Source organism: Mixophyes fleayi, chromosome 12 (assembly GCF_038048845.1).
Source record: "Mixophyes fleayi isolate aMixFle1 chromosome 12, aMixFle1.hap1, whole genome shotgun sequence".
NCBI lineage: Eukaryota > Metazoa > Chordata > Amphibia > Anura > Limnodynastidae > Mixophyes > Mixophyes fleayi.
Window position 1 is genome coordinate 18,656,510 of NC_134413.1, and position 21,593 is coordinate 18,678,102.

A 21,593-nucleotide genomic window follows, 5' to 3' on the forward strand; every position below is an offset into this window, starting at 1 on the left:
TACAGGGCCTCTGTGTACTTGGAGACTTGTAAACCAATCTCAAAAGCTCTAACTTTACAGTGCTACAGGAGAGTGAAGCATCAACATCCTTTGCAATCGTTGCTTCCTCTTGGTGGTAGTACAGGCAGCATGCTACACTGATTCAGTGGAGCATAAACACACCAGTTATTTGAAGTTCATTATCTAGGTCAGTAATATACAGGTTTATATTATGGAAAAAGTAGCAATAACAAGAGAATACATGCAACAAAGTTAACTTACTACTTTGTGTTTTGGCTTTGATAGAGAGACTTCCATTTCCTCTGCACCGGAATTATCGCTCGGAGAGCCAGACCTAATTTCCATCATTTCTTCCTCCTGTTTTTTAAGGCTGTCGGCTACTATCTGGATGGCTTTTATCCATTCTTCTCTGGGAAAAGAAAAAACCAAAACATAAAAAAAAAAAAACATGAAAATTTAAACATCCAGGTCACAAAATAATCTATCAATCAAAGAAGCAACAAAATGATGAACAGTCAGACCATCTTATTTGGTACTTTAAGGATCTATGTAAAAAAAAAAAAAAATATAACATAAAAAAAACAAAAAAAAAAAAAAAACAGACTCATGAGCAAACACTGATACATCTCAAATCAAAACTTTTGTTTCGGATATTTTTTTAGCCAAAAAGTGTTACGATGTGCAGCACAGAGTAAACTGACTTCCTTTGAATGAATTGTATTATAAGCGGTTGTACGCTCTCCTAATAGTTTAAGCAAAATGCTGTTTTTGATGGTGATCAATCAGAAGTATAAAGAGTTTGGGCAGTGCCCCAAGAATAGGCGTCAGAAAAGTTAATGTTTGAAAAAACAATTCACCACCACAACATAATTTGTCTTATAGATACTAATAAATTGTAACAGTTTCAGGAGCTTGTCAGAACTGAAGCTACTTAAGATAAAGGTGCAAATGTATATGGAAAAAAGAGCATTTTTTTTTTTACCTATGCACAACAAAACTTCCTGTCTTAAGTCTACTGAAGACTGCTATTGATGATTCCGGACTACCATGGCAACCACAGTCACATGATGTAGTGAGCAGAGAGGCTTTGTAACGCCTCTATGTCTGGACTGTGACATCCTCCTTCTCCCCTCATCATATGACATGCTTAGAGCCTGTGCAGCAAACTGACTGTGTGTGTGTGTGTGTGTGTGTGTGTGTGTCAGCCATTTGTTTGTCAGAGAGCTTTTGAAAAGGAGATAATGATTGACAGTATGATCGCTATGAAAAATGCACTTAACTCGCTATATAAAAACAAGAAAAAAAAAAATCTTCTGTGTGCGATTGCTACTTTAAAATGAGAAAATGGCTCTCCACATTCATTTGTATAGAAAGCCAGTGGTATTCCAGCACATTTGCTTGTAAAGAAGGAGAGTTAGAGTCAAAAGCTATAAAATTAGACATTTCTGGCACAAACAACCAATATGTGATGTACTACTGAATCAGAAAATTTTAATTCATAGTGACAGTTCCAAATGTGGTCCACCAATATCTGCAGCTGTTTGTATAGCTCTCCCTCAGCATAAACAGATGAATTTTGCTATTTTTTTATTTTTTTTTATGAGGTTCGTTTTCAGTATCCAGAAAGGTTTTTTGTTTTTTTGGGTTTTCTTTAAATCAACAGCTGGACATGCTGGATACGGTACGTGTGCCCGATTTTAGTTTCAGAATCCTTAGGGAGCTTGCATGATTTTCAGGACATTCTCACCTCATTCTTCACGGTCAGGTTTAAGCAGGCTGTTTAAAATCATGTGGATGTTAATTTAATGCTGCTGGACCAAAGAAATTAGACCCCTCAGGTCTGCATAATCCCACATCCAGTTTACACACATAAATAGGGGTACAGCCATTGCACACGGTTAGCCAAAGGGAGCTGTACACCGGATGAAAATGGGAGATGGTGTTTCCTAGTAATGAAAAAGTAGTGTAAGCAACCCGCTGAAATTCTACACATGGCTTAGAGGCGTGCCGGCGTGAACATAGCTTGTTGTGTCAACAAGATATTAAAAAAAAATAAAAAATTCTTCAAATAAAGCCTAAGGGGCCAATTCAATTAGGCACAAGGTATCGGTCGCATCACGCATTTTGTTTCCATATGCGGTTTTGTCAACGATTGCAACATCAGAGGTGTGAGCAAACAATGAGTTTATTACATCATTGCGAATTGCCTGCTTTTCGCACAAACACTGAGTCTACTATGGAACCTCGTGGCTAATTGAATGGGCCCCTTAAGTTTTAATTTATAAAACATGCTTGAACCTACATATATATGATATCTCTCGACAGCTCTCTCGCTCGACAGCTCTCTCTCTCTCTCTCGCTCGACAGCTCTCTCTCTCTCTCTCGCTCGACAGCTCTCTCTCTCTCTCTCGCTCGACAGCTCTCTCTCTCTCTCTCGCTCGACAGCTCTCTCTCTCTCTCTCGCTCGACAGCTCTCTCTCTCTCTCTCGCTCGACAGCTCTCTCTCTCTCTCTCGCTCGACAGCTCTCTCTCTCTCTCTCGCTCGACAGCTCTCTCTCTCTCTCGCTCGACAGCTCTCTCCCTCTCGCTCGACAGCTCTCTCCCTCTCGCTCGACAGCTCTCTCCCTCTCGCTCGACAGCTCTCTCCCTCTCGCTCGACAGCTCTCCCCCTCTCGCTCGACAGCTCTCCCCCTCTCGCTCGACAGCTCTCCCCCTCTCGCTCGACAGCTCTCCCCCTCTCGCTCGACAGCTCTCCCCCTCTCGCTCGACAGCTCTCCCCCATTCGCTCGACAGCTCTCCCCCTCTCGCTCGACAGCTCTCCCCCTCTCGCTCGACAGCTCTCCCCCTCTCGCTCGACAGCTCTCCCCCTCTCGCTCGACAGCTCTCCCCCTCTCGCTCGACAGCTCTCCCTCTTGCTCGACAGCTCTCTCTCTCGCTCGACAGCTCTCTTTTTCACATTAATCCATTCTTTCCCATGATATAGTGCTCATTTTATCTTTCTATATATACTAGATCATGTACAGAGTTACTCTAAGGGGTCGTTTCCATTCCTAGCAGCGATGTCCGAGTGCGCACATTTACGCGTACGCCAGCATCACCATACCCGCTGGATGGCTGTGAACAGATAAGTATCACAGTAGCCCAACTCTGTGGATTGGGAGGAAAAATCTGCAATGTTGCTTAGCCACGGTCTACCTGTCCAAGTGTTCTGGAGGCACATTGCTGATAACTGAATCAGCCCCTAAAACGTAACATTTTCTATTTTTTCACCAGAGTTTACAATATTTTCACTATCCTCCTATTCTTTACACTTCTGATATAAAAGCCCTGCTGACAATATGAAGGGTTTTTTGTGTTTTTGTTAATGAAGAATTAGTGTCTCCCCAGCACACAGTAAGAGGAGATTCATTTCGGATGGCACAATATTCCAATACAGGTTTCTCTTAGCAATCACATCATGGGAAGGAGACTGTGGGCTAGATTTACTAAGCTGCGGGTTTGAAAAAGTGGGGATGTTGCCTATAGCAACCAATCAGATTCTAGCTTTCATTTTGAAGAAGGTACTAAATAAATGAAAGCTAGAATCTGATTGGTTGCTATAGGCAACATCCCCACTTTTTCAAACCTGCAGCTTAGTAAATCTAGTCCTTTGTCTTGTGAGTAAAGCGAACACAAGTGAAGAGAGAGAAGAGTTGCCTTAAGAAGGAGCAAAAATATTTAATATTTAAGATTAACCCAACCATTCTCCGAATCTTTACCACCCAACTTGTAAAACTCCACGTCAGAAAGCACAAGTCACCGAGGCTAGATTTACTAAACTGCGGGTTTGAAAAAGTGGAGATGTTGCCTATAACAACCAATCAGATTCTAGCTATCATTTATTTAGTGCACTCTACAAAATGACAGCTAGAATCTGATTGGTTGCTATAGGCAACATCTCCACTCTTTCAAACCTGCAGTTTAGAGTAAATATACCCCCAGGTCTTCTTAATCCGCCGCTATACTTATCTAGACTAAGGGACGAGCAGAAACTGCTGGATGTTTAAGGTGGTTTCCAGAAATAAAAAGGAGACTCTTTTGCATCGGCCATTCAATGCTTCGTGATTAGCTGGCATCATTCTGCCTAATTTACATCAGCCAGTGAAACTTCAGAGCTGCAGCAAACACGCTCCCAAACAGGTCTTCAAAAGGAGCAGTATGAGATCATGGTTTTGTCTGTCTCGTCTCTCACCCCCCCCCCCACCACCTCCCGAACGTCTTTGGTGGAGCCTCACGCAGAGCTGAGATCTCGTCTGTTGTTCAGAGATTACTCCCAACGTTTGACATCTGAACAGCTGGATTAAGGGACGTCAACGCTAAAGATGCACAGTCGTGTTTTTAAAAAAGGCAACTGCTAAATATGAATAAAAAAACAAACCTCTCCTCGGGAGAATCCACGTGAAACGTTCTTTCTATGACTGTGGTCCACTGGAGGCATCGGATGATAAATGTGTTTGGTTTTGGTCGTTCTGTCTTCATCAGTTGACATTCTATCACATGAGAGAAGAGAGAGAAAAAAAAAATGGTTTGTGAGGTTCTTCAAACAACCGTTTGTCTTTATTATACCTTGAAAACACACAGGAGTAATCAGCTGCAAAAGCACACACTTAAAGACAGACTATTTACTTTGTGTGTAATCAAACATTAGGAAAACTAAATATCCTTTATAGTGAAAAAATTAAATATATACACACACATACATTTCATACACGCACACTGGTTTTTTAAACATGTAGAAAATTATGATGGCGATCACGGTGGCTTAGTGGTTAGCACTTCTGCCTCACAGCACTGGGGTCATAAGTTCGATTCCCGACCATGGCATTATATGTGTGGCGTTTGTATGTTCTCCCTGTGTTTTCGTGGGTTTCCTCCGGGTGCTCCGGTTTCCTCCCACACTCCAAAAACATACTGGTAGGTTAATTGGCTGTTATTAAATTGCCCTTAGTCTCTCTCGGTCTATGTGTATATATTAGGGAATTTAGACTGTAAACTTCAATGGGGCAGGGACTGATGTTAATGAGTTCTCTGTGCAGCGCTGCAGAATCAGTGGCGTTATATAAATAAGGCTATGAATATGGTGGCGATGATTGAGGACTTAAGATATTCTTTTTCATACTGCACATGTGCACCAAAAACGCATGCACGTACGTCCATACATAGTTATACAGCTTCATTGCTTCAAAATGAAGGCATTCACATCTGACCTTGTACCGACAGCTTTGGACTGCATTATTAAGGAGTGGTTACCGGTTTCAAAATTAATACAAGTTAGATAGACATGCTAAACCTGGCCATAGATGCAACAAATTATTACTTAACATAGGATTAAATACATTTTTAATTACAAGTCACATCACATTTTTTAAAAAAAACAAAAAAATAAAATTATTTGTTAAGATTTTTGAAAAACGATCAGCTCAAGAACGATAGTTCAGTTATCACATTGTTTGACTTGTTGCATGATTAGTAAACACATGATCCAAAGAACTTCAATTCGAGCACTTCTATTTTGTTTTTTTAATCAGTCCTCATTCTTAGATCAATTCAGACATCTGCATCTGATTGTATTTAACCTATCACCACCCACACAATTTGTGGTTCAAATAATAAAAACGATGACATTTTAACATGAACGGCAAGATCTGATTTACAGTGCTGTAGACACGAATAAGCAAATACAATAAAAATGCAATTCGGAATAAATGCAGCTTTTACTGAAAATTAAGAACAGGACATGCATACAAAAGACACAATTTAAAGTTATCCATTGTATTTTAAATTGAGCCCTGCTGCCACACATGGGGTAACGTGACCCTCAGCTGAAAGTTCTGTAAGTTTGTTTAAAAAAAAATAAAAAAAAAAATAGATTTCAATTTTGCTGAATATTTTCAAATCTAAAAGGAAGGACAAATGCTTCTCTGCTGAGGTAATAGGTCGCCCAGATACTTGTTAAATGGTGAAATGGCTGAACCATCAGAGAAAAGACTGAATTTTTGGTATTAATAAGCTAAAGTGGTTTAGAAATCACTTCCATCCTGCTGGTATCGGTTATTAGATAAAGATAATTTTGCTTCTTTAAGCCCCTTTCACACCGAGGCATGGACCCGGTTATAATCCTCGTAGTGTGTCAGTATGTATGGGTTGCCCCAGGTCCTCATCCTGAGTTATTCCCGTGTTGCAGTTGGATACACTGTGGTATGAAAAGCGTTCCCAGGTTATTCTTCCTGGGTTCTGTAAAAAGCAGCTCATTGGCCTCTGCTACGTCATCAATAGGAGCCTCTGCTGTCCCCTTTTAATGACTCAACTTGATAATGCAAAAAACGGGTCCAGTGTGAAAGGCGGTGTCCCGGGATATACCGGAGACCAAAGTGCCGTGTGAATAGATGCAACATGGGTTGAAACAGTGTTCATTATCCAGTGTCTGACCCCGGATTTTGGTGAGAAAGGGGTATTTAGACTTCTCCAGTGTTTCCTGGCTTCTGGAAGTCACCACAATTTCAGAGCCTGCTTTGCTTTGGCTTTTAGCTGGATTCCACTGTTCGGATGACCTTTCATTTCTATTCTGAAACTACATTCCTATGGATCTCCCATATATGGAATTGGGCCCAAGGTAGTTGACTCAGGTTCTTATAGACAGCCACCTTTGTTTGACTACCTCCTTTACTACTGTCCTTCTATTCACTATTCAGAGAGACTTTACATTACTTTGAGCCTAACCACTCCTAAGAACTATCTTGTGGTAGATGGGATTAAAGTATTTCATCCCAATTGATAACCCACCCATGATTTTAGAGGGTTGCATTAATTTGTGCTGTTGGACCTACAACGATGACCTGCCTTTCACTAGAATGTTGTCTGGGCAAGGGTATCCGTTGGATCCCCTGCAGCCTCAGATGAGCTAGGACTACTAAAACCTTGGCAACAGTGTGTGGAACTGTGGACATTCGAACAGGACAACTTGTCAACCGAAAGTGACAATATAAGACATGCTATCTGAAAAATCTCTGATAGTTTTTTTTATACCTACGCTTTAAATCTATGGAGGTCATGAAGTCCCTTGGTTCTATGGACACCAGGACAAGCCTCAGAGATGCCACCAGACACTTATTTGCTCTGATGAAGCTGATGATAGATCAGAGATCCAAGATGGAAATAAACACCTGCATCTCCTTCCATTCGGAGGAACCTCCAAAAGTACTTTGTTGTTTAGGAGCACCTCAAAGTTCTCCAACAGAGCTGCCTTTTTCCACTCTTTTGTGGTCTAGAGGCTAATAGTTTTTCTAGTATTAATACAGATATACTGTCCTCTTTACCCCCTTATATAATTGTAAGCAATATTTAGGTTGTGCTTAGAGTCTCTTGCTCTGTAGGCACAACACTTGTCTAGTATAACCTCCATTGTTTTTCTGCCATAACTCCTGCCTAGCCTGTATGCTCTGGCTTCCCTAAAACTGGGTCTAATGGGCTGCTGAAATCTCCTCCTGCTTTGCGATACTGTAGTGATCTCCTCTCTGTTATCCTATGAATCATGGCATCGAACTTCTACCCAAAAATAATATCTCCTCAAAGAGAGAGAGTGTAGCTAGGAGATTAGTAGATTGGGAATCTTACTACCCAGGTCATAAACCATAAAGCTCTCTTTAGCACTACAATCTGAGTTATGGTTCTGCCTGACAGATGGATGGATTCTAGAAAATGTATCGGAGGAAATCTATAGCAATCTGCATCTTTTCCATTGTTCTTAACTTAAAAAAAATGACTAACACCTTCCAGGATGTGGATGGGAAATCTGAAGATTAAGGCCATGTATACTGCTGGAGGCAGTACCGCTCTTGTATAATTTCTACAATATTCAGCATTTTCCTCATATCTTTGGGTACATATCTCTACTTTTAATGCCGTTATTGTTACCAACCTCAAACATCTTCTGATGGAAGAGGAGAAGTTCTGGAAAAAAAATCCCCAGAGTCCTTAAGATCTAGAACATTTTAACGATTAGAGATTCTTTAAACTCCTTAGTAATAAGTATGTCCTACACTGTATTTTTCATCCATTGTAAGAGTCCCGTGTTCCGTTCTCTTTTTGTTTACAATTGACACAACGGACTTGTGAATAGTCCACGGACAGTGCGGTATCTCTGAGCAAATCTGGAGTCAATTCCGGCTTTAAGGGAGTGGGCAAATCTACTTGAAGCATATTGGGTGGGAGATATCATCTAGGGGGGGTGACGCCCTGGAACCACAAGGACAGGGTAGGAGAATACCGTCATTGAGGGCTGATTCACAGTGCCAAATTAAAAAGGGAAAGAGAAAAAAATAAATATATAAAAATAATAAATAATATTTATTTATTATTTCTTAATAATAATAGTGCTCTCTCTCTCTGGGAAGAATTCAGGAAGTTAATATTTGTGATTGTGCCCATAAAATAAAAACAAACATACTGTATAATATAATAGAACATGCTGACCATATATCACACAATATAAAAATGGACTTATTTATATTTAGAAATATCTACACTCAATAAAAAGGCAAAAATTGCTTCTGTCAGGTACAGACTATGCAATTTTCAAACTATATTCCTCATTAAAATGTGGCATCTGGAAGAGAAAATGCTAAATGTCTTCAATTCACTCTCGCTTTGTATTTTGTAAAATTCACCAAATAATAATCAAATACAGTAAAATTTAGCAGAGAAAACAAAGATTTTTTTTTTTTAATGAAAACAAAATTTGCGTAATAAATGTACTCTAGAAACATATTAACAATCTATTAGACACATGTTTTTCAAGTGAATTGAAAACAAACACAATTTCCTAGACTGTTAACATTGCAGCCAAAAAACATCAGTGTGAAGAAGTGTTCAGACCATAAACAAAAGTAGGAAACTAAACTGTGGATGCAGAGAGAGAAGAATAGGAGGAAAGCCAGAGGAAGGAGGTGATATAAGCACCAAAAAATATTAACCCTCTGGACAACTTGCAGTATTTATTATAACCTATTTCATGTTCTGTCCACATTTCAACATCCTCCTATCTGGGATAATTTATTTTTGCACCCAAAAAAGAATCCCAACTAAACATGTACTTGTATGGTAGGGCTCCTCAACTTGCTCACCTTAATATCAGTCCAGGGGATATATTTACTAAACTGCGTGTTTTAAAAAGTGGAGATGTTGTCTATAGCAACCAATCAGATTCTAGCTCTCATTTTGTAGAATATACTAAACTAGAATCTGATTGGTTGCTATAGGCAACATCTCCACTTTTTCAGACCCGCAGCTTGATAAATGTACCCCAAGGAGAGACTAAAATGCATTATTCTGGTCTATGGTCTGGGGCATCAAAGTCAACAGAAAGAACTACAAACTCATTAAAGGGCTCTCCAATTTGTCACGACCAGCACTCACCTGAGTATGCGTGACATGGGTGTGTCTAAAATTATTAAATCCTTCCCAATCTATGCCTTAAGCTGGGTACACACTACAGAAATTTCGACCAACTTTTTATGCCGATTAATTTTACATGCGATCGATGGTCCGATCGCTCGGTCCATGGACTGCATACACACTAACGTTGTTTAGGACGATAAAGGGAAGAGTGGACGTCCCTTTAGCGACTTTTTACAGCCATGTTGTCGTGAGCAATGACTGTAATTTCGTACTCACTGTTGTGGATCGGTCGGAAGTTTATACACACTACACAGCGGAAATGAGATTGGAACGAAAATATTTAACGGTACGACCAACCAAATGAGGCGACAATCGTCCATTTGGGCAGACTTTCGACCATCGTGTCACTGCACACACTGACCCGACTTTTGAACGAGCGGTCGTGTGTCGGCTGTTTGAGCCGATTATTGGACGAAAACAGTGACCAGGCGAAGCTAGTGTATAGCTGGGTACACACTACAATTATGCCACCACCAAGGCTTTTTGTGAAGAGTTGAAGTTCTTATTTAGGAAGTCTTAGTTTTTCCCTTAAAACTAATCCATCACAATTTACTTAAACAACATAACCCACAATGTTCTCCCCTGTTTCAACTATGTCCCACTGATGGTTTTTGGCTGCAATGTTACCAGTCTAGGAAATCGTGTTTTCAATTCACTTGGAAAACACATGTCCAATAGATTGTTAATTTGTTTCTAAAGTACATTTATTATGCAAATTTTGTTTTCATTAGGAAAAAACAAAAACTTTTTCTAAATGCTAGGAGAAAGCTAAATAAATAATTATACGTGGAGAAGGAAAGAAAAGGTGAATACACCTCAGAGATAGGAGTACCCTTGTTTGGCCTGACAAGCTAGAAGAGCGGGACTGTTCTGTTTATTTTAGGAACTTTCACCTCAGGAGTGGCAATTGATAACAGGAGCCCATGCAGACATATATGCATCACTAGAGATCATGAATCACAAAGGCAATAACAAATAACATACATGCAAAAAAATTAGTGATTTTTATTATTTTTTTATTCACCATTTATGCAGAACTAGAAGTATTCTTTTTTTCACTAAATACAATTTGTAAACAGAACACAGTACATATGGACAGAGACTTGGTAAGAGAAATAGGAGGTTTTTTGCCTTTGGCAAAATGCATCTAAAAAAAAAAACATAAAGTGGATTGTTTTGTTAAAAAAACAAAACAAACAAAAACAAAACAGAAACACACAAAGAAAACAAACACCTCTCAGTGACAACATTGATACGATATTAATGCTTAAATTGCCACTGACCGTACCTTTCCAAAGAATATCTGTTAAATATTACAAACAGTCCTAGAAATAGACATTACAGTACCCAACCTATGAGTATTACAAACAAGGCTTGCTTATAGGGCACCAACAGGGCCGTCTCGCACATAATAATCTGGTCTCAAGGCGACAGTCACCAATTTAGTATATCAAGGAGTTAAAACATCAGAGAATCTGGTATTATATACAGCTTGTTCCCATCCACCGTATTAGAAAAAGGAAGCAGCATGACAAGGATCCTACCCTGTTCTTTGGCTTCAGCCCGGCTAGTGTTGAGCCACCCATGGATGCAACATGTCATTTCTGACCCATATCATTGACTGCTTGGGCTTGAGACACTGCGTCTTGTCCCTTTAAAATAAATCAATCATCAATAGGGCCGACTATTGTACTGCACAACATGAACACAATTTATAAATGATTTCTATGTATATTTATCATGTTAGAGCGCAAAGCTTCTAGAACAGAGAGAAAAGCGAGAGTGGGAGGGCATAAATCAGTGAATCGCATCATTTTGGCCCCTCCCCATAATGACGATACAGCACTGTTTTACTACGGGGCCAAAACGACGCAATTCACTGCGAATCGCATCATCGAGGCTCCCATCCTGCCACTAGAAAGCGAGCACGATGTGGAAGAATGGCCTGGTCTCCCGGAAGACCCAACCAGAATTCGGGAGTCTCCCGGACATTCCAGGAGAGTGGGTTTGTATGATTACAGCACATTCAAAGGAGTTATGTTAAACTCATGTGATAAGTAGACAGGGTCTCTGTTTATAGAGTACACAAACACAGACAGGCAAGACTAGAGCAACAGATGCTTACTTGCCAGTTATAAACAATAAACAGCAAAAAAACAAAACAAACAATCAACACTACCAGTGAGTGTATCTAAAAATGCAAAAAGGGAGAGTTAGGAATTTTGATTAGGTAAATAACTATAGTTTAAATAGTCTACCTGTTCTATACAGATATCATTGAACAATCGCAGAGAGAATTGAGTGAATGGCTAGTAAAAACTACAAAAGAAACAACAAAAATAAATACAATCAGGTCTGGTTGATGTCTGGCCTGTACTGCCTTTGGCCTAAATATCTAGACTTTAAAATTAAGCCACGGTGGGAGATTCAATCACTGGCAAAGTGTTTTGAATAAGAACTTTGTGGGGGTGGGGGGGGGGGGGGGTTATGATTGGTGCCAAGATTCGGTGCAAGGTCAGCCGAGATTTTTTACCATATTGTCTGGAGGGGCTATTTGCCGGCCATCGAAGCTATGCTAAAAAAAGTTACATTTGCACCTGGTTCTATATATTTACAAATCCTTATATTGAAGGGGATCATATTTATACAATTTACCTTTGCTCACTAATGCATTGTGCAACACAAAACACAGTCACATATGACCAGGGATTGTTCTGTGTTTGGAGAGAATAGTGTAAAAAAAAAAATATATAGATTTACTCCCTATATTGCTCCTCAATCCATTTTACACAAAGACCGAAGACCAATGGGCATACTTACTGGCTACGGAGAAATTGTTCAAAGGGGTTTCTAACTGGTCAACATCTTGCGGACGTTCCTTGTAACCAATAAACGTACCGTCAGTCTTGAGGAGAAAGTAACGGGGTCGCCAAGTCTTTATGTACTCACCTGAAAAGAAGAAAGAATGTTTTGTTTTTAGAGTGCGGTCATTTTAGAATGTTACCAATAAATCGTGAACAAAATTATACATAAAGAACAGTCTTTAAATTAAAATAAAATAAGATTAAAAAAACTCTCCAACTATTTTCTGTACATTCTCTCAGCCAAGCAAAACCATTATAATTATTAGGATACTACTTATAAGTCAGGCAGAACGGTCACCCTTTGGAGCAATGTTTATAGGCTTTTGCATATATGGATGAATGGAGACAGTGTAAACATATAACTGGGAACAAGATGCCTCCTCTACAGTAGGAGTTGGATGAGACATCAGAGATAATCACTACAGCATTCTAGTAGAACACGAGTCCACCAGAGAACTCCAGCTGTGCTAAAGCAAAATAGTGTGCGACATGCTACATGCATCTATTCCACTTGAAATTTTTAAAGGGGTCATGAAGGGTTTGAGAAATAATAATTTAATATATTATTATATATATCATCATCAGAAGCTATTTATATAACGCCACTAATTCCGCAGCGCTGTACAGAGAACTCACTCACATCAGTCCCTGCCCCATTGGGGCTTACAGTCTAAATTCCCTAACATACACACACACACACACACACAGACACGGGTCAATTTTGTTAGCAGCCAATTAACCTACCAGTATGTTTTTGGAGTGTGGGAGGAAACCGGAGCACCCGGAGGAAACACACGCAAACACGGGGAGAACATACATACTCCATACAGATAAGGCCATGGTCAGGAATCGAACTCATGACCCCAGTGCTGCTAGGCAGAAGTGCTAACCACTGAGTCATATATTCAGATCCCTAACAATATAATTCATTATGCAGGTAGAGTTCACCAGTCAATTGGTTATCTATTGACGTGGGACCAGCATGTACAGAATTAAAAATTCACACCAAGGCGCTGTCAGTACAGACATTTAAAAGGCCACTTTATCTTGGCTTAGCTATAAGTAGACATTTTTTTCATACGCCGACATCCATTACAATTTTACGGGTCCTTAGGAGAACATCTAAGCATATGGGCAAAGAGATGACTTAATTAAAAGCCCCTTAAACTATACAAGCTTAATAATTGCAATCACATAACCATGGAAGTCCTGTACACTGGACCTTACAGTTAAGCAGTTACTTATCCCTGCCCTTGCTGCAAATAACACTTCTCCCTGGGTGACTTTGGGAACTAACTTGAAAGTTGACTCTGGGCAAATAATCGTCGTCAATGGAGCAGATTGGTCATCCTGTAACAGGCTTCCAATTGGCTGCACTGAGAAATAATAAAGTATGTTGAATTTAGCTGGGTAACCATGCTGCTCGGGGTATTTTTACCCCCTTGGTACTAGCACTGGATACACATCTATGCAACTATTGCGCAGATCACACAATGAACGACTGTTTAGTCAGATATTGCAAGAGTGTGTGTGCTCCCAACCATCATGTTTTATTGTATCAAAACACACTGCATCTGTTGATTTGGTTTTATAAACTTCCTAAAAATCATGATAAACGATGGAACGATGTTGGGCTAATGTGGAAGTGTGTAGGCACTCACCACCAGCAGTGTAGGCAGATATCTGTAGAGTGTGCAGAGCCATGATCTATCAGCAGATGCAGTGATCTCCCCAGCACCTATTTCCCGGGTGCTCCATCCGACTGGTTTTACTAACCACCCGGCACTTGGAGCCCAACAGAGTGATATTATAATAAAATAAACCACTGTTTCTCCTATTAGAACAGGCTCTACGTGAGCACTACAGCCCGAAGTGTGTTAGATCACTGACCACAAGTCTGACCAGGTGTGGGCAATAACCTACCAACAGTTTTCAATATTATTGCAAAGTATTACGACCGCCCCCACCCGGCTATTTCTTAATGTCACTCAGCTGGCAAAATTTTCTGGGGCGAACACTGAGATGGTTATGAGATGAAGAGCACAGATCTGATGGTACATGGTGTAGGTGTGTACACATGGATTGGCACGCTCATCGGGACTTTAGATTGTACCCAGCACATGGTTGTAGGAGGGTTTATTGTGCAAATATTACGTTAAGATTGGATTCCTGTTTAGGTCAAGAAGACAAGCTAATACAACTACAAAGTAAACACGATGCCATTTGCATACCCTACTAACCACATAAAAAAATTCACCACACAGCTCATGCTATTCACCCAAGACATTAATATACACATACATGTATATAAAACAGGTTAATTTTCTCGCTAAAGCTAGTATGCTCTTATCAGTCATTTAAGCACCACAAAAAATTCCTGCACTGTTCTATTAAAGGTTGAATGGTGTGGTGGGCATAAGGATAAAGGCATATCCCACAATTTCAGAACAATTTTATTGGCAGGGGGGTCATTGTGGGTCTCCCCTCCATCCCCAGCTGGAAAAAGTTGACTGAGATAATTCCCATACAGCCATTAACTAGCACAATATACAGAAATTCAGACAGTGGTTCTTAGGGGCAGATTAAATGACCAGTATTTCTGCCATATCATTGACACCATGCATATCAGTGGGCGTTCTGAAGACACTTTGCATCAAATTGAATCTCCTCCTTAAAAGAGGAGTTTCTGTCATGTTTTGCCATAAACAGATTTATTCTTAACCAGAACAGCTGCACTATGTGATCTGTATACCCACCCACCTGAATTAAACTGCTATGTATTCACCAAGATTAAAAAAAAAATGCTTTGTGAACGTTGGTGAAAATAGTGGTTTATTGATCACTATTTATACTACGCCCATTCTAGTTTATGCTGTCTTGTTGCATCTATGACCGTTCCAGCGATTAATCTGCTGTGAGTATAGAAGCGCTCGTCATAGTAGATCAGACCTGGCCAACCTGTGATTATCTAGGTGCTGTGAAACTACAAGGCCCAGCATGGCCTGCCAGCTGTCAACTGGCTATCTGCTGGCAAAGCATGCTGGGGCTTGTAGTTTCACAACATCTGGAGATCCACAGGTTGGCCAGGCCCTTCAGTAGGTCATGATATTCACAAGCACAGACTCCCTGCTGACGCCACACAAGCAGAAGTTTAGATGCAGGTATCTGCACTTAACTGTGCCAAATAACAGGACAAATTGGGGGGGAGCAAAAGAAATGAAAAAAATGAAGCAAAAAGAAACAAAAAAAACCCACTAATTTAATAAATAAATATATATATATATATATATATATATATAGCTATTTAAACACATTTTTAGTTATACATTTTTTTATTTTTTTTTTACTTCAAAAGTGTAGCCATTGTCCACATAACGCGGCAGCAGTCAACCCCTGGGATCACTGAAGAAGCCATTACAACCGTATCTTAAATATCTAACAAAGCTCTGAAACTTGCTCACAAATAGGTGAACGTCTGTATTTTAGGATTAGAGATCCTTCTGAAAACAAAAAAATATTTTGGATCTGTATCCATCCAAAATCTATCTTCACATGGCGGGTGCTTTGTGATGTCAAGCAGGTTTGCTCGGTTGGTGATTTACAGCACACAGAGATGAGAGGAAGGGAACACAATGAGGGAAGTCAAACTTCTCCATACACAGAGATAAATAATGCACTGTGTATGTTTTGCAACATCTGATCCTTAAACGCACAGCAAATGTACGATACCGAGCAGATGTCCAATGTATTATAGTTGCCATTGTAATTTTTCACTGTGACACATGGAGAACTTTTTTCCATTTACATTTTGCAATGCAAGTACTTTATAAGACTATAGGCAATTTACTAATCGGTAGAACAGATTTAATAAGCAAGAGAGTTTTCCGTCAGAAGATTTTTCAAAAGGAAGAAAAATTAAAATCATTAAAACGTGTCAGTTTCAAAGTAACTTTACAAAATCAACAAAAATGTATCCATGCGTGCAAGAGATGGAACATTAGCATGAAGTTTTGGGAAGCTTGGGACTCAAAAAACTTCCATTCAATGAAATGTGTGTGGTTATATAGGAATTTAAAACATCAAATAACGTACCGAAATTTAGAGCACTGTTAACATGCAACATAAATAAAACCAAAAGCAAATAAAAACAAAAACAGAAAAACAAAAACAAAAAAACAGCAGATAAAAATAAAATAAAATATATTTTAATGAGTTATTGAATATAACAAAATCAAATAAATTGATTGATCTCGTGGTACTTTGGAGCTTTTCATTTCCTCACTCACTTGAGGGTCCTATTCATAAAAATGGAAAAAAAAAAAAATGATAAAGGCTTAGGCCAGAAAGTCTTTCACAATAGACACAACGCAGATTACAGAGATGAAAACGACCAAGAACAATCCAGCCTTTGTTGCTGCTGATTCTTTTTATCTTCAGTTATCTTTAAGTATCCTTCCTGTCGGAGTATCAAGTTTATACTTTGCTTTTTACCAATATTGCATTTTTTTACAGGTCAAAGATTGGCACAAGCAGGTTACACACTAAGAGAGAGCTAGAAAAAAGAAAATAAATTAAAATTCAGTTTCTAAAAATACGCCAAAATGAAATACCTACAGCTGATGGACATCAACAGTTCAGATTTCTTAGAAATGAATGAAAGTCGTCAACAAAAGACCCACTGAACAAGCAGAATTCATTGATTAATGGTTTATTCTCAGAATCAAAAACTATTTATAGCCAACATGTTTAAAATTCCTAAACGGTTTTACAACGAATCTGCTTGAAGATTGTACCACAAGATATTGAATGCTCTTTGGAGAAAATATTATTTATATTTTTATGTATTTTATAAGACACGGAAATGCAATAGGAACATATCAGCAATTTATCAGTAGGGTGTAGATTTGTTCTCAATAAACAGCACAGGGGCAATTAAACTCAGGACAGCGTGTGCAGGAATATTTGCTGTATACAAAACACACCTTTTATGACTGGATATCACGTGCAAGGGCTGAACGAATGTATCTTTGTTGTTACGTGGTGTGAGTCTTGAGAGACGGCTGCCCTTGTGGCATATGAAATGTTAATCCTACTGAGAATTTAACAAGAATGCATTTTTTTCCCCCCAACAATGCTTTTTCCTGAATCGGAGCTGTCTGGCCCTGATAGAGTGCCTAACATAAGAAACAGCTGCCACTCCCTGGGAATCTCGCTGGGTAAGTGAAGTATAACGAGCAACGAGCACCAGCCAAACAAAAGAATATCCATCTTTATTTACCAACTGCTACTTGCTTGTTGCTGCCCCCCCACACCATTTAGGATCGTCACCACACCCTTGAAAAAGTGAAACCGTTATTAAAAAATAATAATAAAAAATAAATAAAAAAAAAAAGTGTGTGTTTGCACACCTATTATTCTTTATGCTCAAAGCAAAACCACCAGATACAATAGAGGGGTTAGTGCAACTAGTAAGTGAAAGGCCATGATAATTCAAAGTATTAATACAGTTCGTTCAGATAGAGAGGCTTTTGCATCTTGCAAAAAAAAATAATAAAAAAAAATAAAAAAAAAAAAAATAATAATAATAATAATAATAATAATAATAATAATAATAATAATAATAATAATAATAAATAATAAATTATATTACAGCCCAAAACAACTTTTATTTTTAATAGTGGATGCAATCCATTCCTGATCTCTCCTAATCTGTTAGGCGATGGCACCTTATCAAGCCAATAGCAGTGCAGGTACTGCAGACCTGTTTCAGGGGGATTTCTCTAAAATCATGTGACTTGCAAACAAGGGAGTACCACTGTCTTGCGGAATGATTAGAGCTTTTGTAAAGAGGATTATTGGATTTAAAATTATACAGTATTTAACACAATATATATGGCATGTGTAATGAATACATTGGACGGGAGTTGTACTTGTACCCCTCAACCAATCTCAAACAGTTATCGGAGAGTTGCAGAAAGGTGATTGACGCTCCATGTGACTTGTGGTGCGCCGTGTGTACACCTATGCATCCATCTAACCAATCATCTCCATCCATCAGAAGACTGAAAAAGCTTTATAATAATGAGGACCATTATAAACATACCCCAGAAGTGAGGGAAACACAAACACAGATCCTATTGTACAGTTTATGCCAATAACTACAAAATGTTCTTGTTTTACCACATGGTCAGTGTGTGTCTAATATAAATAAAAGAGGGACATGACAAATAAATGTAGATCTCATCGTTTCCCAGAAATGAAAACGTTTACTAGATCTACAATATATAAAAAAAAAAAAAAAAAAATGGGATCTCTCTCTATGCATACAGTAAAATTCTGTAGGGTTTGTTTTCTTCTTAAAACTTTACTGAAGTAGAAATTTGTGAAGTCTGCAGGACTTGTGCATATAGTGTCTTAATTAAAAAAAAAAAAAAAAAAAAATACACTTTGCAATAGTAACGTGACCAAAAATAAAAGTAGTTGGAAGAATCCATATTGCAATTAGCACTTAAAAATAATGCTGAATGCATCAGTAGATGGATATGCAGAGTCACTTAGATACTTGTATCTCTTATTTCACTAAAGAAGTTGCTGCACTTTCTTTAGTCCGAAGAAAAATGGAAAATCCAGTTGCCAGTTGTATTATGGGATTTAGACAGCTTGGGAAAAATAAATTATGCAAATGCAATTCCCAATATGCACACCAAGAGACAAGGACCTCTGCTTGTCTGTCTATTCACAGTGGTGCAGAAGGGGCCAGTTCTTTGTGATGATTTTTTTTTATTTTTTATCCTGGACACTCTCTGGATGTGTTCAGCCTTTGCCTCCAGCATACAGCTGCGGACGCTCTGGCTGTGCCCTGAATCTCAATGAGACGGCTTAGACTGCAGTCAAGGGTGCTTCCCAATGGGGAGGTCAAGCCTGAGTCAGCAGACTGTCTGCACCAGACTGGCGCTCCACAGCTTATCCCTTTTCACGGACCATATAAGGCAGCCCACTGTCACAACAGGCTAATTCAGGGCTAGGCAAATCCGTTCCCTGCTTTATTCTTACTCATTTTCCATGCAGCTGGATAGTAATACATTACAAAGTCCAGCCAGGCTGCAGCAGCATGCATGACAATGATTGACACTGCTGGCAACAGGTTAAGAAGAAATGCTTCTGCCTGAAGTACTGCCCCGGCTATTCTGCACTTGCACCGTTTCTCACGCTCAGACAAAGCTACGATATCCGGCACCTGCTTAATTATCATAAATTCTGAACAGGTTCCCTCTGCTCCCCTTTTCTTAATGAGACTGATGTGAAACGTACAGAGTCCAATTTGTCAAGGGAGGGAAGAGGGGGGAAAAGAAAAAATAAATTAAAAAAAAAAAAAAAATGTATTAAAGTAAATAAATATTATACATATATTAAAAATAAAAAATAAAAAAAAATTAGTAAATAAAATTAAATACTTTTCAAAATGTTAGATAATTTGCTCTTTAATGTTCCAAGATCAAAACCCATCCAGCACTTCAATTTATATGTTTTTTTATGAATATTTATATTTAATATTAATATGTTACAGCTGAAAATTAGAAGCCAGTATAGGTTTATGTTTATAAGTACAGTTATTTTCCAATGACTACACACAAATTGTTTATTACATTTATGAGACATGTACTATAGATAAAATGCAGGTATTATCCTTTTTGTGCCCAGCTTCCGGCTACGTTATAAAGGCTACTTCAATTTTAAATATACGATAATATCTGTATCGATCTATCTATCTATATTGAGATCTGAAGTAGGAAATATAAAATAAAAAATATATAGATATCGTTTTAACAGGTGTTTTGTTTTTTTTTGGTTTTTTTTTTAAACAGGTGTCCTACAGTTAACATTTGGCAAGTGAAATATCTGAGTCACGCAGGTGGAGTAATACAAGTTGGCAAGTAATAACATTATACCTTGCAATGGCCAGCCAATGACTAATCGAAAAAAATGATATAAGAAAGCCCAAATGGCCTGTTCCCAAAGCATAGCCAGTCTGTCCTGCAGATGATAACATCAGTCTGTGACTCTACAAAGATCATTACAACAGCCTACGCAACACAGGTAAACAACCATCACGCTGTAAAAGAAATACAAAAACGATAGAAAATGAGCACAGCGCAACCATTACCATTATTACTGAGGCCAGTAGGAAGCTAGGTTATTACACTACTGGACTTTCTGGTGCAAGAATATCTAGCTACAGACGTAGTGCTGAATGTTATATCTGTAATGCAGTCTCTGGTGCAGAAGCAGGGAGACTTTCTCCAGTTACCATCAATACTGGGACCTGTCCTGTCCAGGTGTATAAAATAAAAATATTTGTACGTGTATAAAATATAAATATATATATATATATATAAGCTTAGTCTGTGTGTGGAAAAAACTACCGGGTGACAGTGCACAAGCTGCAGCGCCACCTGCTGGGCGGAGTTATATACTACACTGATCTACTAAATTCTTAGCATTATCTAATACAGGCCTGTCCAACCTGCGGCCCTCCAGATGTTGTGAAACTACAAGTCCCAGCATGCCCTTCCAGCTATCAACAGGTTGTCTACTGGCAAAGCATGCTGGGGCTTGTAGTTTCACAACACCTGGAGGGCCGCAGGTTGGACAGGCCTGATCTAATATATAAAAGTAAAAGCCTAGCGGCGTGTGTGTGTGTGTAAAAAACTATTTTCTCAGAAAGGGCTCATCCAATTGACCTGAAATTTGGTATACTGACAGGATTTGACAAAAAAATTAGAATAGTGAAGTCAGTTAACTTCCATCATCCCCCCCTTTTCCCCATGGGAGGGGTAGTAAAGGCTAAATTTACGAGTTGAGGGCTCAAACTAATTTTCGTGAGGTAATTTTACCTCATGAACACACATTAAAAAGGGCGCTTGCGTCGGGAAGTAACGCTCTTCCCCTGAGGAGGCCTGGGCTAGGCCCAAATGCATGACAAGAACCTTTTTAAGACCTTAAGTAGCTTGATTTGACTAGAATGCATGAGTATCATGCACGGGTAAACACATATACATATACATATACACACACACACGCAAAAGATCCTTCAAAAAGACAAAAAAAAAAAAAAAGAAGCACCAACTAAGAGAAACAATGAATTGGGGCTCGGTCGAGTGAACGAATCATGTTTACACTGGGTATATGAAAATATAAAAAAAAACAATAACATATTTGACTGTAGGCAATATA

The 21,593-nt window shown here is 38.9% G+C and overlaps 1 protein-coding gene across 3 annotated transcripts in view; it reads right to left on the reverse strand.

Moving 5' to 3' along the window:
- Positions 1-21,593, reverse strand: part of AKT1 (AKT serine/threonine kinase 1) — an 82,874-nt gene that overhangs the window by 30,386 nt on the left and 30,895 nt on the right. For 2 of the 3 annotated variants that reach the window (XM_075192248.1, XM_075192249.1), the window contains exons 3-5: positions 12,316-12,444; positions 4,418-4,529; positions 262-409 (exon numbers count right to left, since the gene is read on the reverse strand). In XM_075192248.1, the coding sequence (XP_075048349.1) occupies positions 262-409; positions 4,418-4,529; positions 12,316-12,444 (389 nt within the window). Of the gene's footprint in view, positions 1-261; positions 410-4,417; positions 4,530-11,039; positions 11,148-12,315; positions 12,445-21,593 lie in introns of those variants that run through there. The other variant, XM_075192250.1, reaches the window with a different exon arrangement.